Genomic DNA, 14,826 nt, shown 5'->3' on the forward strand with positions numbered 1-14,826 from the left:
AACAACAAAACAAACGAATCACTTCCACTGCTACCACTACCATTAATATCAATGATTATGATCGGCAAACATGGGGTTAAGATAAATACAAAAGCTGAGGTACGAGGTGAAGACCAGCCACCAAACCCACAGACTTGTAGCATTTATGAATCGACATCACATCTGGGGTTTTTCTCACTGCGTTCATTTGAAATTCAGACAGTGCCGAGAAAGCGGGGCAGACTTTTGTGAGGGTTTTTGCTAAAACCCACGGAGGCTCTGTGAGATTCTGGCTACAGGTCGCTGTCGTCTATAACTTTGTGGGATATCTAAGATGTTTTCATTCAGAGCATTCGTGGTACATTACAGTGCATACAGAGTTTAAAAGGTATGAGCTCAATTTAATCATGTTATGAATATGATGACAATGGCAATACATAAAGCGCACAATAGGGAAGATACTGGATTGCATACTTAAAATAAACACATATTCATTTGTTTTTGCATGTATGACATCCGCTTCATGTTGTTGCAAATGTAAAGATGAATAATCACTCCATCAATACAGCTGCAGCCTTAAGCTGCTACTTTCTCATATTTATCTACCTTTCTATCTATCTTGGTAATATCAATCTCGTTTTATATAGCCATATATTTATATATATATATTTTTATATGTATATTTATACAGTCAAATACAGTAGCAGAAACATGTCAAACACACATAAACTAGGTGAGAAAGATGAGAGGTCAATAAGGGTAAAAGGTCAATAGAACGGGTCTACACAGCTACAGTTCACTACATTACTACGCAGTATGCAACAGGAGCTACGGCCCACTACTCCGACATGCTTTCCCCACTCGACGACCTGCAGCCAGGCTGTCGACCGCCGCCTCCTCGCGACAGATAGCCGCTGATTTGAACGCACTCGAGTGTGACAGACTGCAAAGAATTTTGGCGATCGCTTTCAGATCAGCGGCCGGCAAGCAAGGCGGAAATGGAGAAAAAAGGCATTTGAAGGGATAATTCACTCGAGGATCAAAGGTCTTCTGGTTTGAAATGATCCAAGTTTGAGTCGAGTCATTATTTCGCACCATCTGCTCAATTCCTGCTGCTAAAATCTATTAGTTGAACGCTACCAAACTGAAATGATTGTGATGGGAAAAGCTCCAATATGTTCATAACGGGGGGGGGGGCTGCAGATTGCCTCTGATGCACATAAAGCACAACAGATGGTGTTATGCCCTTAACTCAAACTGTAACCGAGCCTGTGTGAAATATCCCTTTCAGAGTAGTGCAGCCTTACCATAACCTCTCAATACTCACCTAAAATATATATATATATATTTTATAATTATTTATTGATTTTTTTAGTGTTGATTAAGTGCAGCAGTTATGGTCACATGATGAGAGAGGTGTAGCCAATAGGTACCAGCCCCTCTTTGTCTCCCTGACGACAGCGAATCCAGTCTTGATCGACGCCTCCTAACACCACGAGCTCCTCCCCTTTGCGGAAGCTGAGCTCGGAACCGGATCCAGCGTGGTCACACAGCGTTCGCACCGACCTGGGACAGAAGACACTGTCTCAGCCGCAGTGATCGACGTTTACACCAGCCACAAAGAGTAACGTCAGCGTATAATGTCAGACGGGATGAGTCACCGTTTACAAGACTTCAGACTGATAACAGCAGCTATTCTGGTGTCTCTGGTATAACCCCTGCCGCCCTTATCAGTGGGGAAAAATATTGATTTGCAAAAGAAAAGACATAAAAATAACTGTGTCACCCACTGTGACCATATTAGTCTTTTGAAACCAGATCTGGGTGAAAAATAGAGGATACTGCACACTCACAAGGCAGACAAACCCTATCATCTAATTTACTCTGGATGGAAATGTAAAATTTGACTTGAAACCAGCGATTGAGACCATAAAATCATTGGGACAACTTACTGACATCACGGGTCAATTTTTTTTGTCACAGGCGTGTAAACAATGGGGCTTCTCAGATGAGAAGAGAGCATGCAGATTTGAGGCACTAGCTTGGTATCACTACTCATACCTTGAAGTTGGATCCATCTTTCATATGCAGACTAGGATCCCACTTGTGTAAAGGTCTGACCCAAAATTACACTGCTGTCATCTGATTTTTGCCAGTTTTGGGCTTTGAGATGTTACCATTCACTAAACAAAGACAGTCTACATCAGGGGTGTCCAACTCCAGTCCTCGACAGCTACTGTCCTGCAGCTTTTAGACGCATCCTTGCTCCGACACACCTCAATCAAATGGATGGCTTGTTATCACCTTTGCCAAACTTGATGGCGTGCTGAAGAGGTAATCCAACCATTTGATTCAGCTGTGTTGGAGTAGGGACGCATCTAAAAGCTGCAGGACAGTAGCTCTCGAGGACTGGAGTTGGAGACCCCTGGTCTACATTATAAAGGCCAATATAGGTCATATAAATGTATTTAAAACTTGGAAACAGAATCAGCGCTTGCAACAGTAACAGTGAGAAAACAGCAATGCTGTGTCATTGCTCCTTATCCATCATTGCCATCACTTTATGTCTGCTGTACCTGAGTGGTCTGGGTTTGTCCTTCATCTCCAGTGTGTCGACATCTTTCTCGGACTCTGATCCGGTCTCTCCCAGAGTCTCGGGGATCTTTCTCAGCATTGGTGTGGAGCTGCTGCTCACCATTCGGGTCAGCGCAGTGACACCGGGTGCAAACCACTGAGAGGGACGTCTGAGGAAAATTACAGAAACTTGGAAAATTACAAACAGGCATGAGTCACAGACAATTGTCTTCAGAAGCTGATTTAATTTAATTTATTCAATTGATTGATTATCAGTAAAACCAATTTCTGTAGTCTAGACTACATAATAACTATTACATATTTAATGACTGACCTGGTTGGTTGTGTGTGACCTGTCGGGCTGGTGGGAGTTTTGGAGGCTCCAAAGAGCCGGCCCAGACCCCAGGGAACCTGAGTACTACCGCTGACTGGAGTGTAGTCGCTTCCTGCCTGAGCCTGGAGATCTGGCAGATCTGTGTTCATCTCATCCTTCTTCACTGCAGAGAGGCTCAACTCAGCCAGATTCTGACTCAGTCGGCCTCCCCAGCGCACCACAGCACCCCATCCTTGTTGAATTACCTGTAAATAAAAAAAACAGATAAATTAATTTCTGCATAATCACACAATCATCATTGAATAGAAAGGCAGAGGAGTTGAACAGTTGTGGCTACCTGTCCTGCCTGCTGAGCGAGGCTGTCTTCCTCAACGTTAGGAGGAGGCAAATCTTCAATTTCTTTTTCCTGGACCCACAACAGTTGAGGACTCGTCTCCTCCTGAGTGACTGAAGCCTTTGTGGGTCCAAAACTGGTATCTGTTGACGCTGCCGATCCTCCATTATCTGAATTAGTCACAGGTGATGATTTAGCATCTTTAGCTGCCTGATGATCTGGGCTTCCAAAGTCTACTTCTGAGAGGCTTTCACTGTATCTGCTGTCTGGAGTTTTGGATTGAGACCCATTTATTGCTGTCTCATTTGTTGAAAGCTGGGATCCAGGATCCGGAAAGGGAGGGCTGGGGATCTCTGGCCTGTGACTCTCTGGCTCTAAATGGTGGTGCTGGAAGAGCAGGTCGAGGTTGAAGGTGAGCAGGCTCAGAGGCTGCAACACAAGGAGCAGCTCCTCAAACAGAGGCTGGCAGGCGGTCTGCGACAGACGCATAAAAGAGGTGGGGTGGTAATAGGTCTCCAGCACATCTGAGAAAAGAGAGCGCGCGAGAGAGAGAGAGAGGTCAGTTTCAGTATTTACATTTATGCTTGTAACCAGATTTGCACCACGACATGAAAATAATGGCATTTATCGCTGCTGTCAATGTATCGTTTAGAGAATCCAACTAAACAAATTCAGGACGTAAACACATGTCCACAGCTTTTACAAGAATATTCTCATGAATTCTTTTCAATGAAATTAATATGAGGAATATTAACAGCCTCTAGAGAAATATTAATGTTTACGTCTCGATCAAATGCAGCCGTATAAAAGGTTTGACATGCAAGAATAAGGTCCCAAATCCAATTAATAGTATTTTGCCATTAAGCTTCAATATTTGAAAAGAAATACGTACAAATTTCAACAGAACAAAATGCTGCATTTGAAAAATATTAATTAGTCCTGTATAGCATATACCTACATCAAGAAAACAGCCTGCTTTGATGAAAGAGTTTTTCTGCTTTCCCGCGTCATCTGAAGTGCTTCGCTTTCCTTCTCTCTGGATGATTCATTTACTGAATCAATTGGAGATCTTCGAGTTTGAGAGTTAAAAAATGTGTAAAAATGAGTCTGGTTGCTCAGCAGGTGACCACGTACCCTATGGTCAGTGTTCGGTGGCACAGGTTGAGTCTGACCCACAGCCCTTTGCTGAGTGTCTTCCCCCTTTCTCTCTCAACACTTACCTGTTTTCTTCTGTAACCTCGTCTTACAGTGTCGCAAATCACCTGCTCTAACTTTGAACTGTGGACAGGTTCTTTTTACATGAACGCGTGACTGCTCTTCTCAATCAGCCCGTCACAGCAGCTGCTGTGGAGCTCACCTTTGCAGGAAATTCTGAAGTCACTGATCAGGCAAGCGGTCTCCTGATACTCTGAGTTCATTTCATTTATTCATCAAACAGGGGAAAATCCCCTGCATTTGCATCCCCACCCTGGCAAACTGCACCCTGCTCATAACTGCAACAACTGCTAGAAGAGAGGAAAACTTACCACTGCAAGACTGAAGGTAAGACAGCCAGAAGTCAAGAAGCTTGGTACTACGAGACAAAAACAGAAAGAAGATGAGTAACGAGGATACAAAGAAGATACGTGCACAGAAATTATTATGCAGTTTAGGCCGGATTTACTAAGTGGAGCAAATTACCAAATGCAGAAATGCGCCCATGTGAGTGGAAAGTTATGTGGGTGATCTACTAACAATGTGCTAATTTATAAACAAGAATGCAGGCAGTTGATTTCAGCATTCTGCAAGAGCAGCACAAATTAGCAGGTTAAAAACAAGCAGCCTCGATGAGGGTGTAGTAAAACAGTGCAAGTACAGGTTTTACTCAAGTGTTTCTCTCTGAAAACAGTGAGAGAATTCAGGAAAATGACAAGCAGTTGGAGGAGAGACAATATCTTTAATATAAGGTTGAACTCCACTGTTAGAAATGACTGAAGACTGAGTGTGAACCTGAGGACTGAGACTCCGGTGGAGCGCAGACGAGAGCTGCGTTACTACACACTATGTGTAACAGCTGACCTGCACCATGTGTAGGAGAACACAAATCACTATTTATTGTTGGTGTCTTACTGAAGATACTGTTACTGTGCCGCTATGCAAGTGCATGATCTGCTTTTTTGTTTCCTGCAGGCTGTATGAAGCGCTAAATACCTATTTCAGTCAATATTACATATTGTAAGATGAAGACATTTTTCTAACACATTAACAAAGATCCCGTTTTCATTTCAGCTCCACATTCCAATATGGTATGTAACAGCTCTGATAGAGAGGAGCAAAAATAAATAAATAAACTGAAATGAGACTAAATGCCTGAAACACTGAAAACCATCAGCTCACTCTAAAATATAACCCTGTTGCCTATTTAACATCAGGACTCTTCAGTTCACTTCAGTTTGGTTAAGTTAGGCTCCACTTCATCAAAATACCAGTATTACTACGGACCACAAATATGTGGAGCTCAGATCTAAGCGTGCAGAGTTAAGACCGAGCGAAGAGTTACAGGATGTAGTCGAACCTTTTACACACACTCACAACTTTGACCCATCCACCCATGTCGTTACGTACTCACACTGGTATCCTGTCATTCCAAATAAATGAACACTGCTAATGCAACTATCACAACAACACCAGGCACAAAATGTAACAAGTCTTTTTTCTATGTTCAATTTACTGCAATTTGAGGTATATGAGGTAAATGAATGCCACAAAATGGTTTTGTGGTTGCGCAGAACCATTAGTAAATCTGGCCTTGTGAGTGCAATAATAAAATGAATAGCATGCTCTTAAACGAGTCGTCAGTGGAGATCAAGGATTGTTAATAGCCACTGCTTACTTCAGTAGGCCGAGGAGGAATGCGTTGAACCTGTGTTTGCTCTGTCTGAGCTGGGGTAGCTCTCCAACTCGAACTTGCAGACTGAACAAGGCATGAGTTTTAGGACCTTGGAAGATCGGTTGGGAGGAAGAGGATAAAATGCACAGAGAGAGAGAGAGAGAGAGAGAGAGAGAGAGAGAGAGAGAGAGAGAGAGAGAGAGAGAGAGATCAATGAAGGACCTTACAGAAGTGAGTGAAAAATTGCTGTGAAGCTTGGCACTCGTAGGCCAATCAATATCTGTGTCCTGGTGTTCACTTTATTCAGCATTTTAGACGATAAAATCAACAAGTATTGACTGATGTGGGAGAAAAGTGGAGACAGACGAATTGCAGAGTTTATCACTATCAACCAGGAAACCAAACCTCAAGAGGAACAACAGGATAATATCTGATTTTTAATATCCACGGCTATGATGCATGATATGCTACCTGCCCTGGTTGAAGCCTGGACCAGACTCCAAGCAGAGTTTGGCCTTCTGCCTGCAATCAGGTCACTCTGGTAGGGTTTCAAGCCATCAGTCAGCAAGCTGTGGAGGGCGGGGCAGAGGCACTGCAGCACCAGACGGCCCAGTGATGGATTTATAGCGCTGTCTCCTGATAAGGCCTGAGGAGAGGAGAAGAAAGGAAGGGAGCACGGTTTGGGGGGGAAAAAAATGGGTGTTTGGTGAGAAGGAAGATGTGCAGCGATTGGACAAGAAGATGAAAAGGATGACTCAAAGAGAGAGGGAGGGGTGGAAAAGGGGGATTGTGTGATGATGATCAACATGATGTAATGAGGGATGATTTGGGTGGTGAGTGAGCAGCAAGTTGACAAAGAAATTCTTGTGACTAAGAAACTGGGTTATCTTAAGATACTCTAGTACCCTGTTAACTGAGGAAGACTGGAGGAAGGCACACAATAGTCAAAACAAGAAGGAAGAGGGGAAATATTTTCAAAGGTACATAATGAATTTAATACACCATGAAGTTTAGCCAAAAAAACATAGATTATAAAGGGTGACTAAAAATGAAAAAGCACACAGTCCTTCTAGCTACTGTCATCAAACCAGCAGGTACTGACCTTCTGAACCACAGTCCTTGAAGAACTGAACTGGGCCAATATGGCTTCCACTGCCACACTAACTGCGCCTACCAGGGCTAGAGAGGAGAACCGGGTGTAAAGCTGGTTAGAAGAGCGTGCACAGACAAACAAACGCACATCCTGCACATGTACATCCAACCCCACCTTTCTTTTCCTGTAGGCACAGAGAGGATAGGCCAAGACCTCTCATTGGATGCTTCACATCCTCGCCCATCCAGGGTGTGTCTGTCTTCAGCACAGAGCCAGCGAATGAGACACTGCGAACAGCTGACAGCGATGGTAAACAAAACCCCAAATAAATATATATCGCAATTACTTTGTATGCAAGTGATAAAAAAAATACAAATTAACAAACTTAAAAAAAAATGAATCGCCACCAAAAGAAACAAAACAACTAAAATATTAGCATTATTAGCAGGAGCAGTTAAGCAATGAAGAAGCCAGATAGAAGCAGATGGAAGCAGTCGTTACTGCTGACGACAAACAGTGAGCGAGCACATCCTGTAGGATTACTGTGATGAGGTTTTCACAACTGGATCTGTGAACACAACTTTTTGTCTGCTTCAGGGCTAAACAGGATCCCATGCAATTAACCTCAACTCACACAAACACAGTTATACAAATACTCACATACTTAATATAGGCATACACGGAGGAACTGCAGAGCTAGGAACAAACAAGTGTAGGAACTACCACAAGAACCAGGTCAGAAGAAAGTACATCCATGTGCAAAGGGTAGGTGTAAAGTACATTTTGCTGTTTATATAAATGTATTTATATAAACTAGATCGATAAATGCAAATGTGTACAATGGACAGGATGCCGTGGATCTTAACCGAACACAGAACAAATAAAAATGAAAACTTTATTTATTTATTAGCATCACATCATCATCAAGCAGCTACTTAAGGTTCGCTTTGCATGAAATGCACGTGTCTGTGTGGGTACACCATGCAAAAACAAAAAGACGACAAGAACAATATCGGGACAAAGAGACAGACAGGTGAGGAAAGACAGACAGAGAGAGAGAGACAGTGATGAGAGTGACTCTAGACACCTTGTGACAGAAACAGCTGTTACCCTTCTGAAGGCCCTTTGCGGATTTGAAAGGACAGAGCAGATAAGACGTATCAGATGGCCTGCAGGGAAGCACCTTCTGATATATAAAACAGCTACAGTTACCTAGTTCTTTCAAATCTGCAAACCCCCGGGGCCATAGGTGACACAAGCGTGTAGGCCACCACATCCAGACGAGAGAAGAGAGACAGAAATAGAGACAGACAGAGAGATAGACAGACATGCGAGATGTCAGACAAGGAGAAAAAGTGTAAGATGTATGGAGAGAGAGAGAGATCTTACTCGCCACGCGTGACTGCAGAGGAGCCTGGTGGAGTTTTGGGGGTAGGGGGGGCGCCCTGGGCGGTATAGGAGGGTAGAGGTTTGGATAGTAGAGGGGAGCAGCGAGGGCAGGCAAGGTGTGCGAGCGGGGGAAAAGCGGGGAGCTGAGGGAGGAGCTTGCTGCACCGGGAGGGGGTGCTCCGGAGCGATGGGGAGGGGAGAGGGCTCCGATAGGAGAGAGGCGGGGGGGAGCCCCCCTGTGAAGAGGGCAGTTCTTAGGGTGGTACAGGTAATAGGTGGGGAGGGGAGGGAGATCTTTGGATGTCCTAGCCTTGATGCTGACCTGGTCTGTGTGTGAGAGTGAGCGCTTCTCTGAATACATCGAATCCCTAGCACCAATGCTGTTTGAATACATCATCATAACATCGATATTCTTATACGGTGTGGTGCAACCTGGAGCTTCAGCGGTGCTGCTAACAGACACGGCGTTGGCATCATTCTGCTTCTCTGAATCACTTTGGTAAAGGGAGTCAAGATTGCAGATTGACTCAGTTGCAAAGTCCCTTTCATTGGTTTTGGGATCGCTGTTATATTGGTAAGCTGAATGTGTGTTTTGCTTAAACTTATCCCCACAGTCACGTGGAGACTCTACACCAAAAGCAGCCGGGGATTCATCTTTAAACCCAGAGCTCGATTCATCTCTGTGGATACAAGCTGAGTGGACAGCAGGAGTCCACCGTGTGTTTCTGTGTGTGTCTGTGGGCCCTTGGCCTACATGACTGCGGGGCCTGGGATCTGCAAGGGGGTGGGAGTAACAGTAGCCTGGGCGAAAGGAAGGGATAGCGGTGTGGAGGAAGTAGGGTTGGGAGGACTGGGCGAGGGAGAGCGGGGGTGAGGAAACTGCTCGGTTCAAAGGGAGAGCAAGGCCAAAAAGTGCAGGAGTTCGGGTGGAGAGGGCAGACGCACAAGCATAAATGGTAATGAGGGAGCGATGATGCCAAAATGGAGACAACCGAATGGAAACAAACCAAACAGGATGGATAAGTGAGAAAAACAAGGAAGATAAAAGTAAGAAAGAGGCGGCAAAGAAATGGGAAGGAGAGAGAGATGCAGAACATGTTAGTGTCTGTTGAGAGAAAAAATGCACATGTGTATTCTAGCAGTCATCTTCAAAACACCATGCAGTATTTATTCCAGTCAAACGTCTGATTGACAGTTACACACCAACGGTGCATGGAAGTCAATGAAGAGCAATAAACACAGTCTTTCGCTTAGGAGGGGTCTGACATGACAGGAAATGACACGGAGGCTGTAAAAGAATAATTACGGAGCAGTCTCACAGCTGCACGGTAGAAGGACTCGGTCTGTCATTCACTCGCTTAATTCATCATAATTAAAATGCCATTCCTGAAGAGTCATCCTACTACAACACGTGTTAAGAATCCACGTTTTCTTTGTGACATCAGATTTCTGTTTGACACCTGAGAGTTATGAGTGATAACCACAGTCAGTGACTGGTGTTGCTAAACGTTTTGTACTTTACTGCAGTGCGTGCTGTCATCACCTCCGGATCACCTTCTCTCTCACTCTCTGCTTTTAGTTTCTATCTCTCTCTACCTTCTTCCCCACCACCCCTCCCTTCTCCACCAGTACAGCAAAAACTGTACTGCTGAGTCAGTCAACAGATAACAGATTTCTGTTCCTTTCTGCTCAATCATCAGGCCCGCCTTTGTGGAAATTCAGAGTGGCACCCCGACTCTCGTTACACTGTATTTACCTTAAACTAAAAAAGGAGCTAGAAAGCAACCATACCTTGGTTAGACTTGAGCTGTGTCTGAACTGCAACAAATACATGATACTTCCTAGTTTTCTGACCCTGGCTGGCAGTAATTGGTCCATGTACTAAGATCCACCCCTTCAGCTCTTAAAGGTGTATACACCTATCCCCCAAACCTACCTCACTGCAGTGGTTTTGAGAAAAGATCTGAAACTTTTAACCTATAAATTTTTAACCTATAAATCATTTAGAAAAAATTATCCAGTCTTGGTTTTAAACACCCTGCTGTACATGAACAACTTAGTTTTAATGTAGCCTAATGTAGGACCATATGAGCTACGTAACCTGATCTGAGCTATCTGTGCTGCAGGGAGCAAAGGGTGGGGTGTTGGGGTGGAGACAGCATAAGTAAAAACACATAAATGTCCCAAAACTGGGATTCAAAACTATTAAAGAAGCAGAGAGAGAGGGGAGAAGGAAAATATTTCAGGATGCCAACAAAGAAAGAAAAAAACAAAAACAGGAAACAGGAAAAAGTCCGATTTAAAGTGAGTGAGCTCCATTATTCCTCTCCCCCTCAATCTGAAGAGTGGATGAATAATTGAATAAGTCTGTGATGACATCACACACTGATAACCCGTACAGGAAATACTGGCTGGAAAGTTTCCAACCTCCCCTTTCTCCTCATATTACCTTCACTAGCCTCACTATATTCTTCCATCTCTCACTGTTGTGGTCACATTTCTTACTCCCCTATCTAAAATCACCCTGTTTATCCCCTGCCATCGCATCATTGCATCATCCTTTTCAGTGACTCATGTTCCCGCTCCATCTCTCTTCCGTGGCTCCATTTATCATTTCCACAAATGAGTGTACTTTTTTTTTCATTTCCCTTGGCTTTCTGTTTCTTTTCATTGTAATGTCAAAGGATATTATTTGTGCATCACTGAAGAACTGAGCAAGACGACAGTGAGCGTGCCTTTTCCCCATCTGTTCCTCTCCATCATCTGCCCGTCCCAGATCTGTTCTGTCATCCAATTTGCTCTGACTTATTTTTGTGTGTTTACTTTCTTCTATGCACATGCACAGGCAGGACTGTACTTTGTGTTATTGAATATAACTTCCAATTTACTACCACTAAAATCACACTCACCTGAAGTTCTTGATTCAAAAGTCCGTCCTCCATCAGCTTGTCCTCTCACCTCCACCTCCTCCTTTAGTTTGTCCTTCCCTTCTTTTTCTTCCTTCTTAATTTCTTCCCCCTCCCACTCTCTGCCCAAGGTCCACAGGCTGCTGTCACTGACTGAGCAGCCAATCTTCTGTGATGGGCACAACTCTAGTTGCCCCCCCTCCTTATCAGCTCTCTGGAGCATTTCCTGCAGAGCAGCCATTGAGGTGAGGGCTGGCGGCGGCTGCATGAAGAGGGCCTGAGCCTGAGAGGTGTACTCCCACTGGCTGCCATCACTTCCCTCCTTATGTTTCCTCCACTTTAAGTTGTAGAGTATATCTGGATCTGGAGTGATTATTGTGGGGTCAGGATCGGGCTCAATGATCACCTTAGTCGGAGGAGAGGAGCTCTTGTTGCGGAAACGCAACTCTTTAAAGGTTGTGACCTTTGGAGCTGACCCTGGAGAGGTACCTGACGAATTGGGCTTCTTTTGGGTTTCCACATATGCCTTTCTCTTTTCTAGGGGTGGCAGCTGTGGTGGGGCTTCACACTCAGGTGTGAATGCTATCAGCCAATCAAAACGCTCAGGTTGTTCAGAGTTGGCGGGCAGAGTGCTGACTTTGAGGGATGGCAAACATGGAGGAATGGGTGGCAGAGGGCGAGGGGGAGGAGGAGGCGGCGGTGACTCTGGTGGCTCAGCAGAATAACGGGAAGCCCCAAAGCTCACATTCTTTGCTTTATCTTCATGTGTATTGCTTAAACTGTAGTACTGGTCGAATGCCAAGCCAGTGTTTTTCTTCCTTCTCCTTGCCATCTCAGTAAATGACGTTGTTCTCTGTGTGTCTCTGCCCTCCTCTTTCTTTTTGCCTTCTTCAGCTATATCTGCTTTTTGATCTCCCTCCAACTTTTCAGTGCCAACCCATTGATCTCTGGCCACCAGCTGTGTGTCAGGCTCACTTTCCTCTTCTCTGTACCGCAGACTGAACTCTTGCGACTCCAGAGATTTCGGTTTCATGAAATTATCTCCATCTCCCTCGTCTTCTAACCCCCCGACACAGACACCAAGCTCAGGGCTGAGTTTGAGGAGCTCAGCTTGGGTAAGTCCAGCAAGCATGAGCAGTTTCCGAATCTCTACATCCAATGCGTGGAAGGATGGTGGAGGAGGCAGCGCAGGTGGAGGTGGTATGGCAGGAGGAGAGGAAGAGGAGACTGAGATAACAGGTGGAGGAGGGAGTGGTGGGGGGCGGGTGGTAGGTGGGGGGAGGGACATGGGGGTCTTTTCCTGTTCGGCTTGAAGAGCTGCGAGGCGCTGCGCTTCCTTCCGTGCGAGGTGTCGCTTTCGAGGTGGAGGGATAGGAGGTGTTGGGGTGGGGATAGAGGGAGGTGGAGAAGGGGTGGTATACAGAGTGAGGTAAGGAACTGGCTTAGAAGCAGGGAGAGGAGGAATGGATGGTGGAGATGAAGGTAGGGATTTCTCACACCTAAAAGTGGTGAATGTGGGGGATGAGGAGTTAGGTGAGAAGGTAGACAATGTAGGAGAGGTGGAAACAGCAATGGAGGTGGTCTCTCTGCTGATATTTATGTAGGTGTGGAGGTCCGAGCTCACGCTGGCATGTCGCGCTGGAGGTTTTGGGGGTCTAGGTGGCGGTTCAACAGGGGAAGGTGTGAGGGAATCTGGAACGAGGGGATCTTCACAGTCTGACGGAGCGGTTAAGTCGACCCCGGCATCGGAAAACTCCTGAGATTCTCCCATCGTTCCATCATGTGTTTTATACAGCTTCCAGGGAATGTCAATGTTGCCCATTTCATCCATGACATCCGAAAGGTCCTGCTCATCCAGATCTCCAAGATCAAGTCCCTTCTCGTGGAGTCTGGCAATGTAGGTCAGTTTTACTTCCCTGTTCACCTTTTCCAAACGATCCAGGTGATCTAAGCGATCCCGCAGAACATCCCAGTGCTGTTCCCCGTCCAGATCCCAGCGAGCCACTTGGATCACCTGGCTGAACCGCTCCATTTTCCCAAATTCTCCGACCGATTCTAGAAAGTCAAGCAAGCCTAATTTGGTGACCTCAGAATCATCTTTGACTCCTAAGTAGTCAGGGGAAGGTGAGTCAAGCGCAGAAGGGTAACCCTCATCTGGGGAGCAAGGTGGACTCGGGGAATGAGATGTTAAACAGAAGGGATTTCGGTTCAGAGGGAGGGATGGAGGTGAGCGAGCAGGAGGCTTGCTATCAGGGCCTTGTAGGAGAGAGTGGTCTTTGGAGGAAAGAGAGACGGACAGATTGTCTTGATCTTGGGAAGAGCAGATGGAGGCAGATTGATCGGCACAGTCAGACTCCAGATCAGAACAGGAGCTGATGGAAGTGGAGGAAGAGGAGGTAGAAGAGGAGAGCGAGAACTCCAGGAGGGAGGGGGGACAGTCGCAGCACGAGGGGACCAGGGTGTCATCATCTTCATCGTCATCGTTATCGTCCTCTTCATCATCAATCTCAATATCCCTGCTGCTCTCTTCCTCATCATCTTCCTCCACCTTTGCATTTTTCTTATTGTCTACTTCAGTGTTTTCATCTGAAATCTTCTCTTCATTTTCCAGACTGGCAGCAGGGCAGGCAGAAATTTCCATCTGGGCCTTTGCCTGTGCCTGCTCCTTGGCCCCGGTCCCATCCTGCCTCAGGGGCATCGGGGCCGGTGGAGGCGGTAGCTGCAGTTGATGTCTGAGGGAGATGGTGTTGTTGTTGTTGTGGTTGTGGTTGAACATGCTGTTGTTGTCCTGCGGGGATCGGCCATCACAGCATAGACACGGGAGGCTCGGCTCGTTGCAGTTCGGGTCAACAGGAAGAACCGAGGGAAGCGGAGGAGGCGGATCCGCTGCGGGTACAATTTGAGTTGCTGCAGATGCACGGGCATTCTTGGGTTTGGGTTTAGCTAGTTTAGAGACAGTAGAACCCTGTTTCTGTGAGCTTAACCTGGACTGGCTTACTGGAGCTCGAGGCTGTACGCCCACTCTGGTCCTGGAGGGAGCAGTGGGACCCTTGGTGGCCCGGCGTGGGGACGGCGTGGTGATTGTGTTCATGTTTTTATCCTCCCTCTGAAACCCAGGGCCGTGAGACTTTGGTGCAGCTAAGTTATTGGTCCGTCTGCTGACGTCAAAGCGCCGCGGTTTCGGCGGCTGAGAGGACTGCATTGTGGGAATGGGACTTTTTTGGATATTCTGATATTTCTGTTGCTATGGAAACAAGTATTGTAGAGCCTCCAAACTATGACGCGCCGTGACAGTCACATCTTGGCGTGACTCCCAAGATCCTGTAACATCAAAGAAGACACACAGTG

The 14,826-nt window shown here is 45.8% G+C and overlaps 1 protein-coding gene across 3 annotated transcripts; it reads right to left on the reverse strand.

Moving 5' to 3' along the window:
• Nucleotides 1-688: 688 nt before the first annotated feature.
• Nucleotides 689-14,680, reverse strand: rusc1 (RUN and SH3 domain containing 1). 3 transcript variants are annotated; one of them, XM_085365610.1, is made up of 14 exons: nucleotides 13,376-14,680; nucleotides 12,824-13,078; nucleotides 11,482-12,436; nucleotides 8,573-9,451; nucleotides 7,358-7,492; nucleotides 7,193-7,269; nucleotides 6,996-7,013; nucleotides 6,562-6,736; nucleotides 6,094-6,199; nucleotides 4,748-4,794; nucleotides 3,225-3,745; nucleotides 2,888-3,132; nucleotides 2,556-2,723; nucleotides 689-1,545 (listed from the first exon to the last, which is right to left on the reverse strand). In XM_085365610.1, the coding sequence occupies exons 1-14, from the start codon at nucleotides 14,678-14,680 to the stop codon at nucleotides 1,380-1,382; spliced, it is 5,052 nt and encodes a 1,683-aa protein (XP_085221736.1). In that variant the 3' UTR covers nucleotides 689-1,379. The 3 variants fall into 3 exon arrangements, with proteins under 3 accessions (XP_085221736.1, XP_085221737.1, XP_085221735.1); XM_085365611.1 differs by lacking the exon at nucleotides 8,573-9,451 and having other exon boundaries at nucleotides 7,358-7,480; nucleotides 11,482-14,680; XM_085365609.1 differs by lacking the exon at nucleotides 6,996-7,013 and having other exon boundaries at nucleotides 7,358-7,480; nucleotides 11,482-14,680.
• Between the last annotated feature and the right edge of the window lie 146 nt (nucleotides 14,681-14,826).

Source organism: Diplotaxodon limnothrissa, linkage group LG11 (assembly GCF_057381915.1).
Source record: "Diplotaxodon limnothrissa isolate DT_005_m linkage group LG11, D_limnothrissa_male_GT1.1, whole genome shotgun sequence".
NCBI lineage: Eukaryota > Metazoa > Chordata > Actinopteri > Cichliformes > Cichlidae > Diplotaxodon > Diplotaxodon limnothrissa.

Coding starts and splice junctions, on each gene's coding strand:
- rusc1 (XM_085365609.1), bottom strand. CDS start 14,680: ATGCAGTCCTCTCAGCCGCCGAAACCGCGGCGCTTTGACGTCAGCAGA. Junction 7,270..7,357: donor GTGCCTACAGGAAAAGAAAG/GTGGGGTTGGAT, acceptor TCTCCTCTCTAG/CCCTGGTAGGCGCAGTTAGT. Junction 3,746..4,747: donor TTACCTTCAGTCTTGCAGTG/GTAAGTTTTCCT, acceptor CTCTTTTCTCAG/ATGTGCTGGAGACCTATTAC.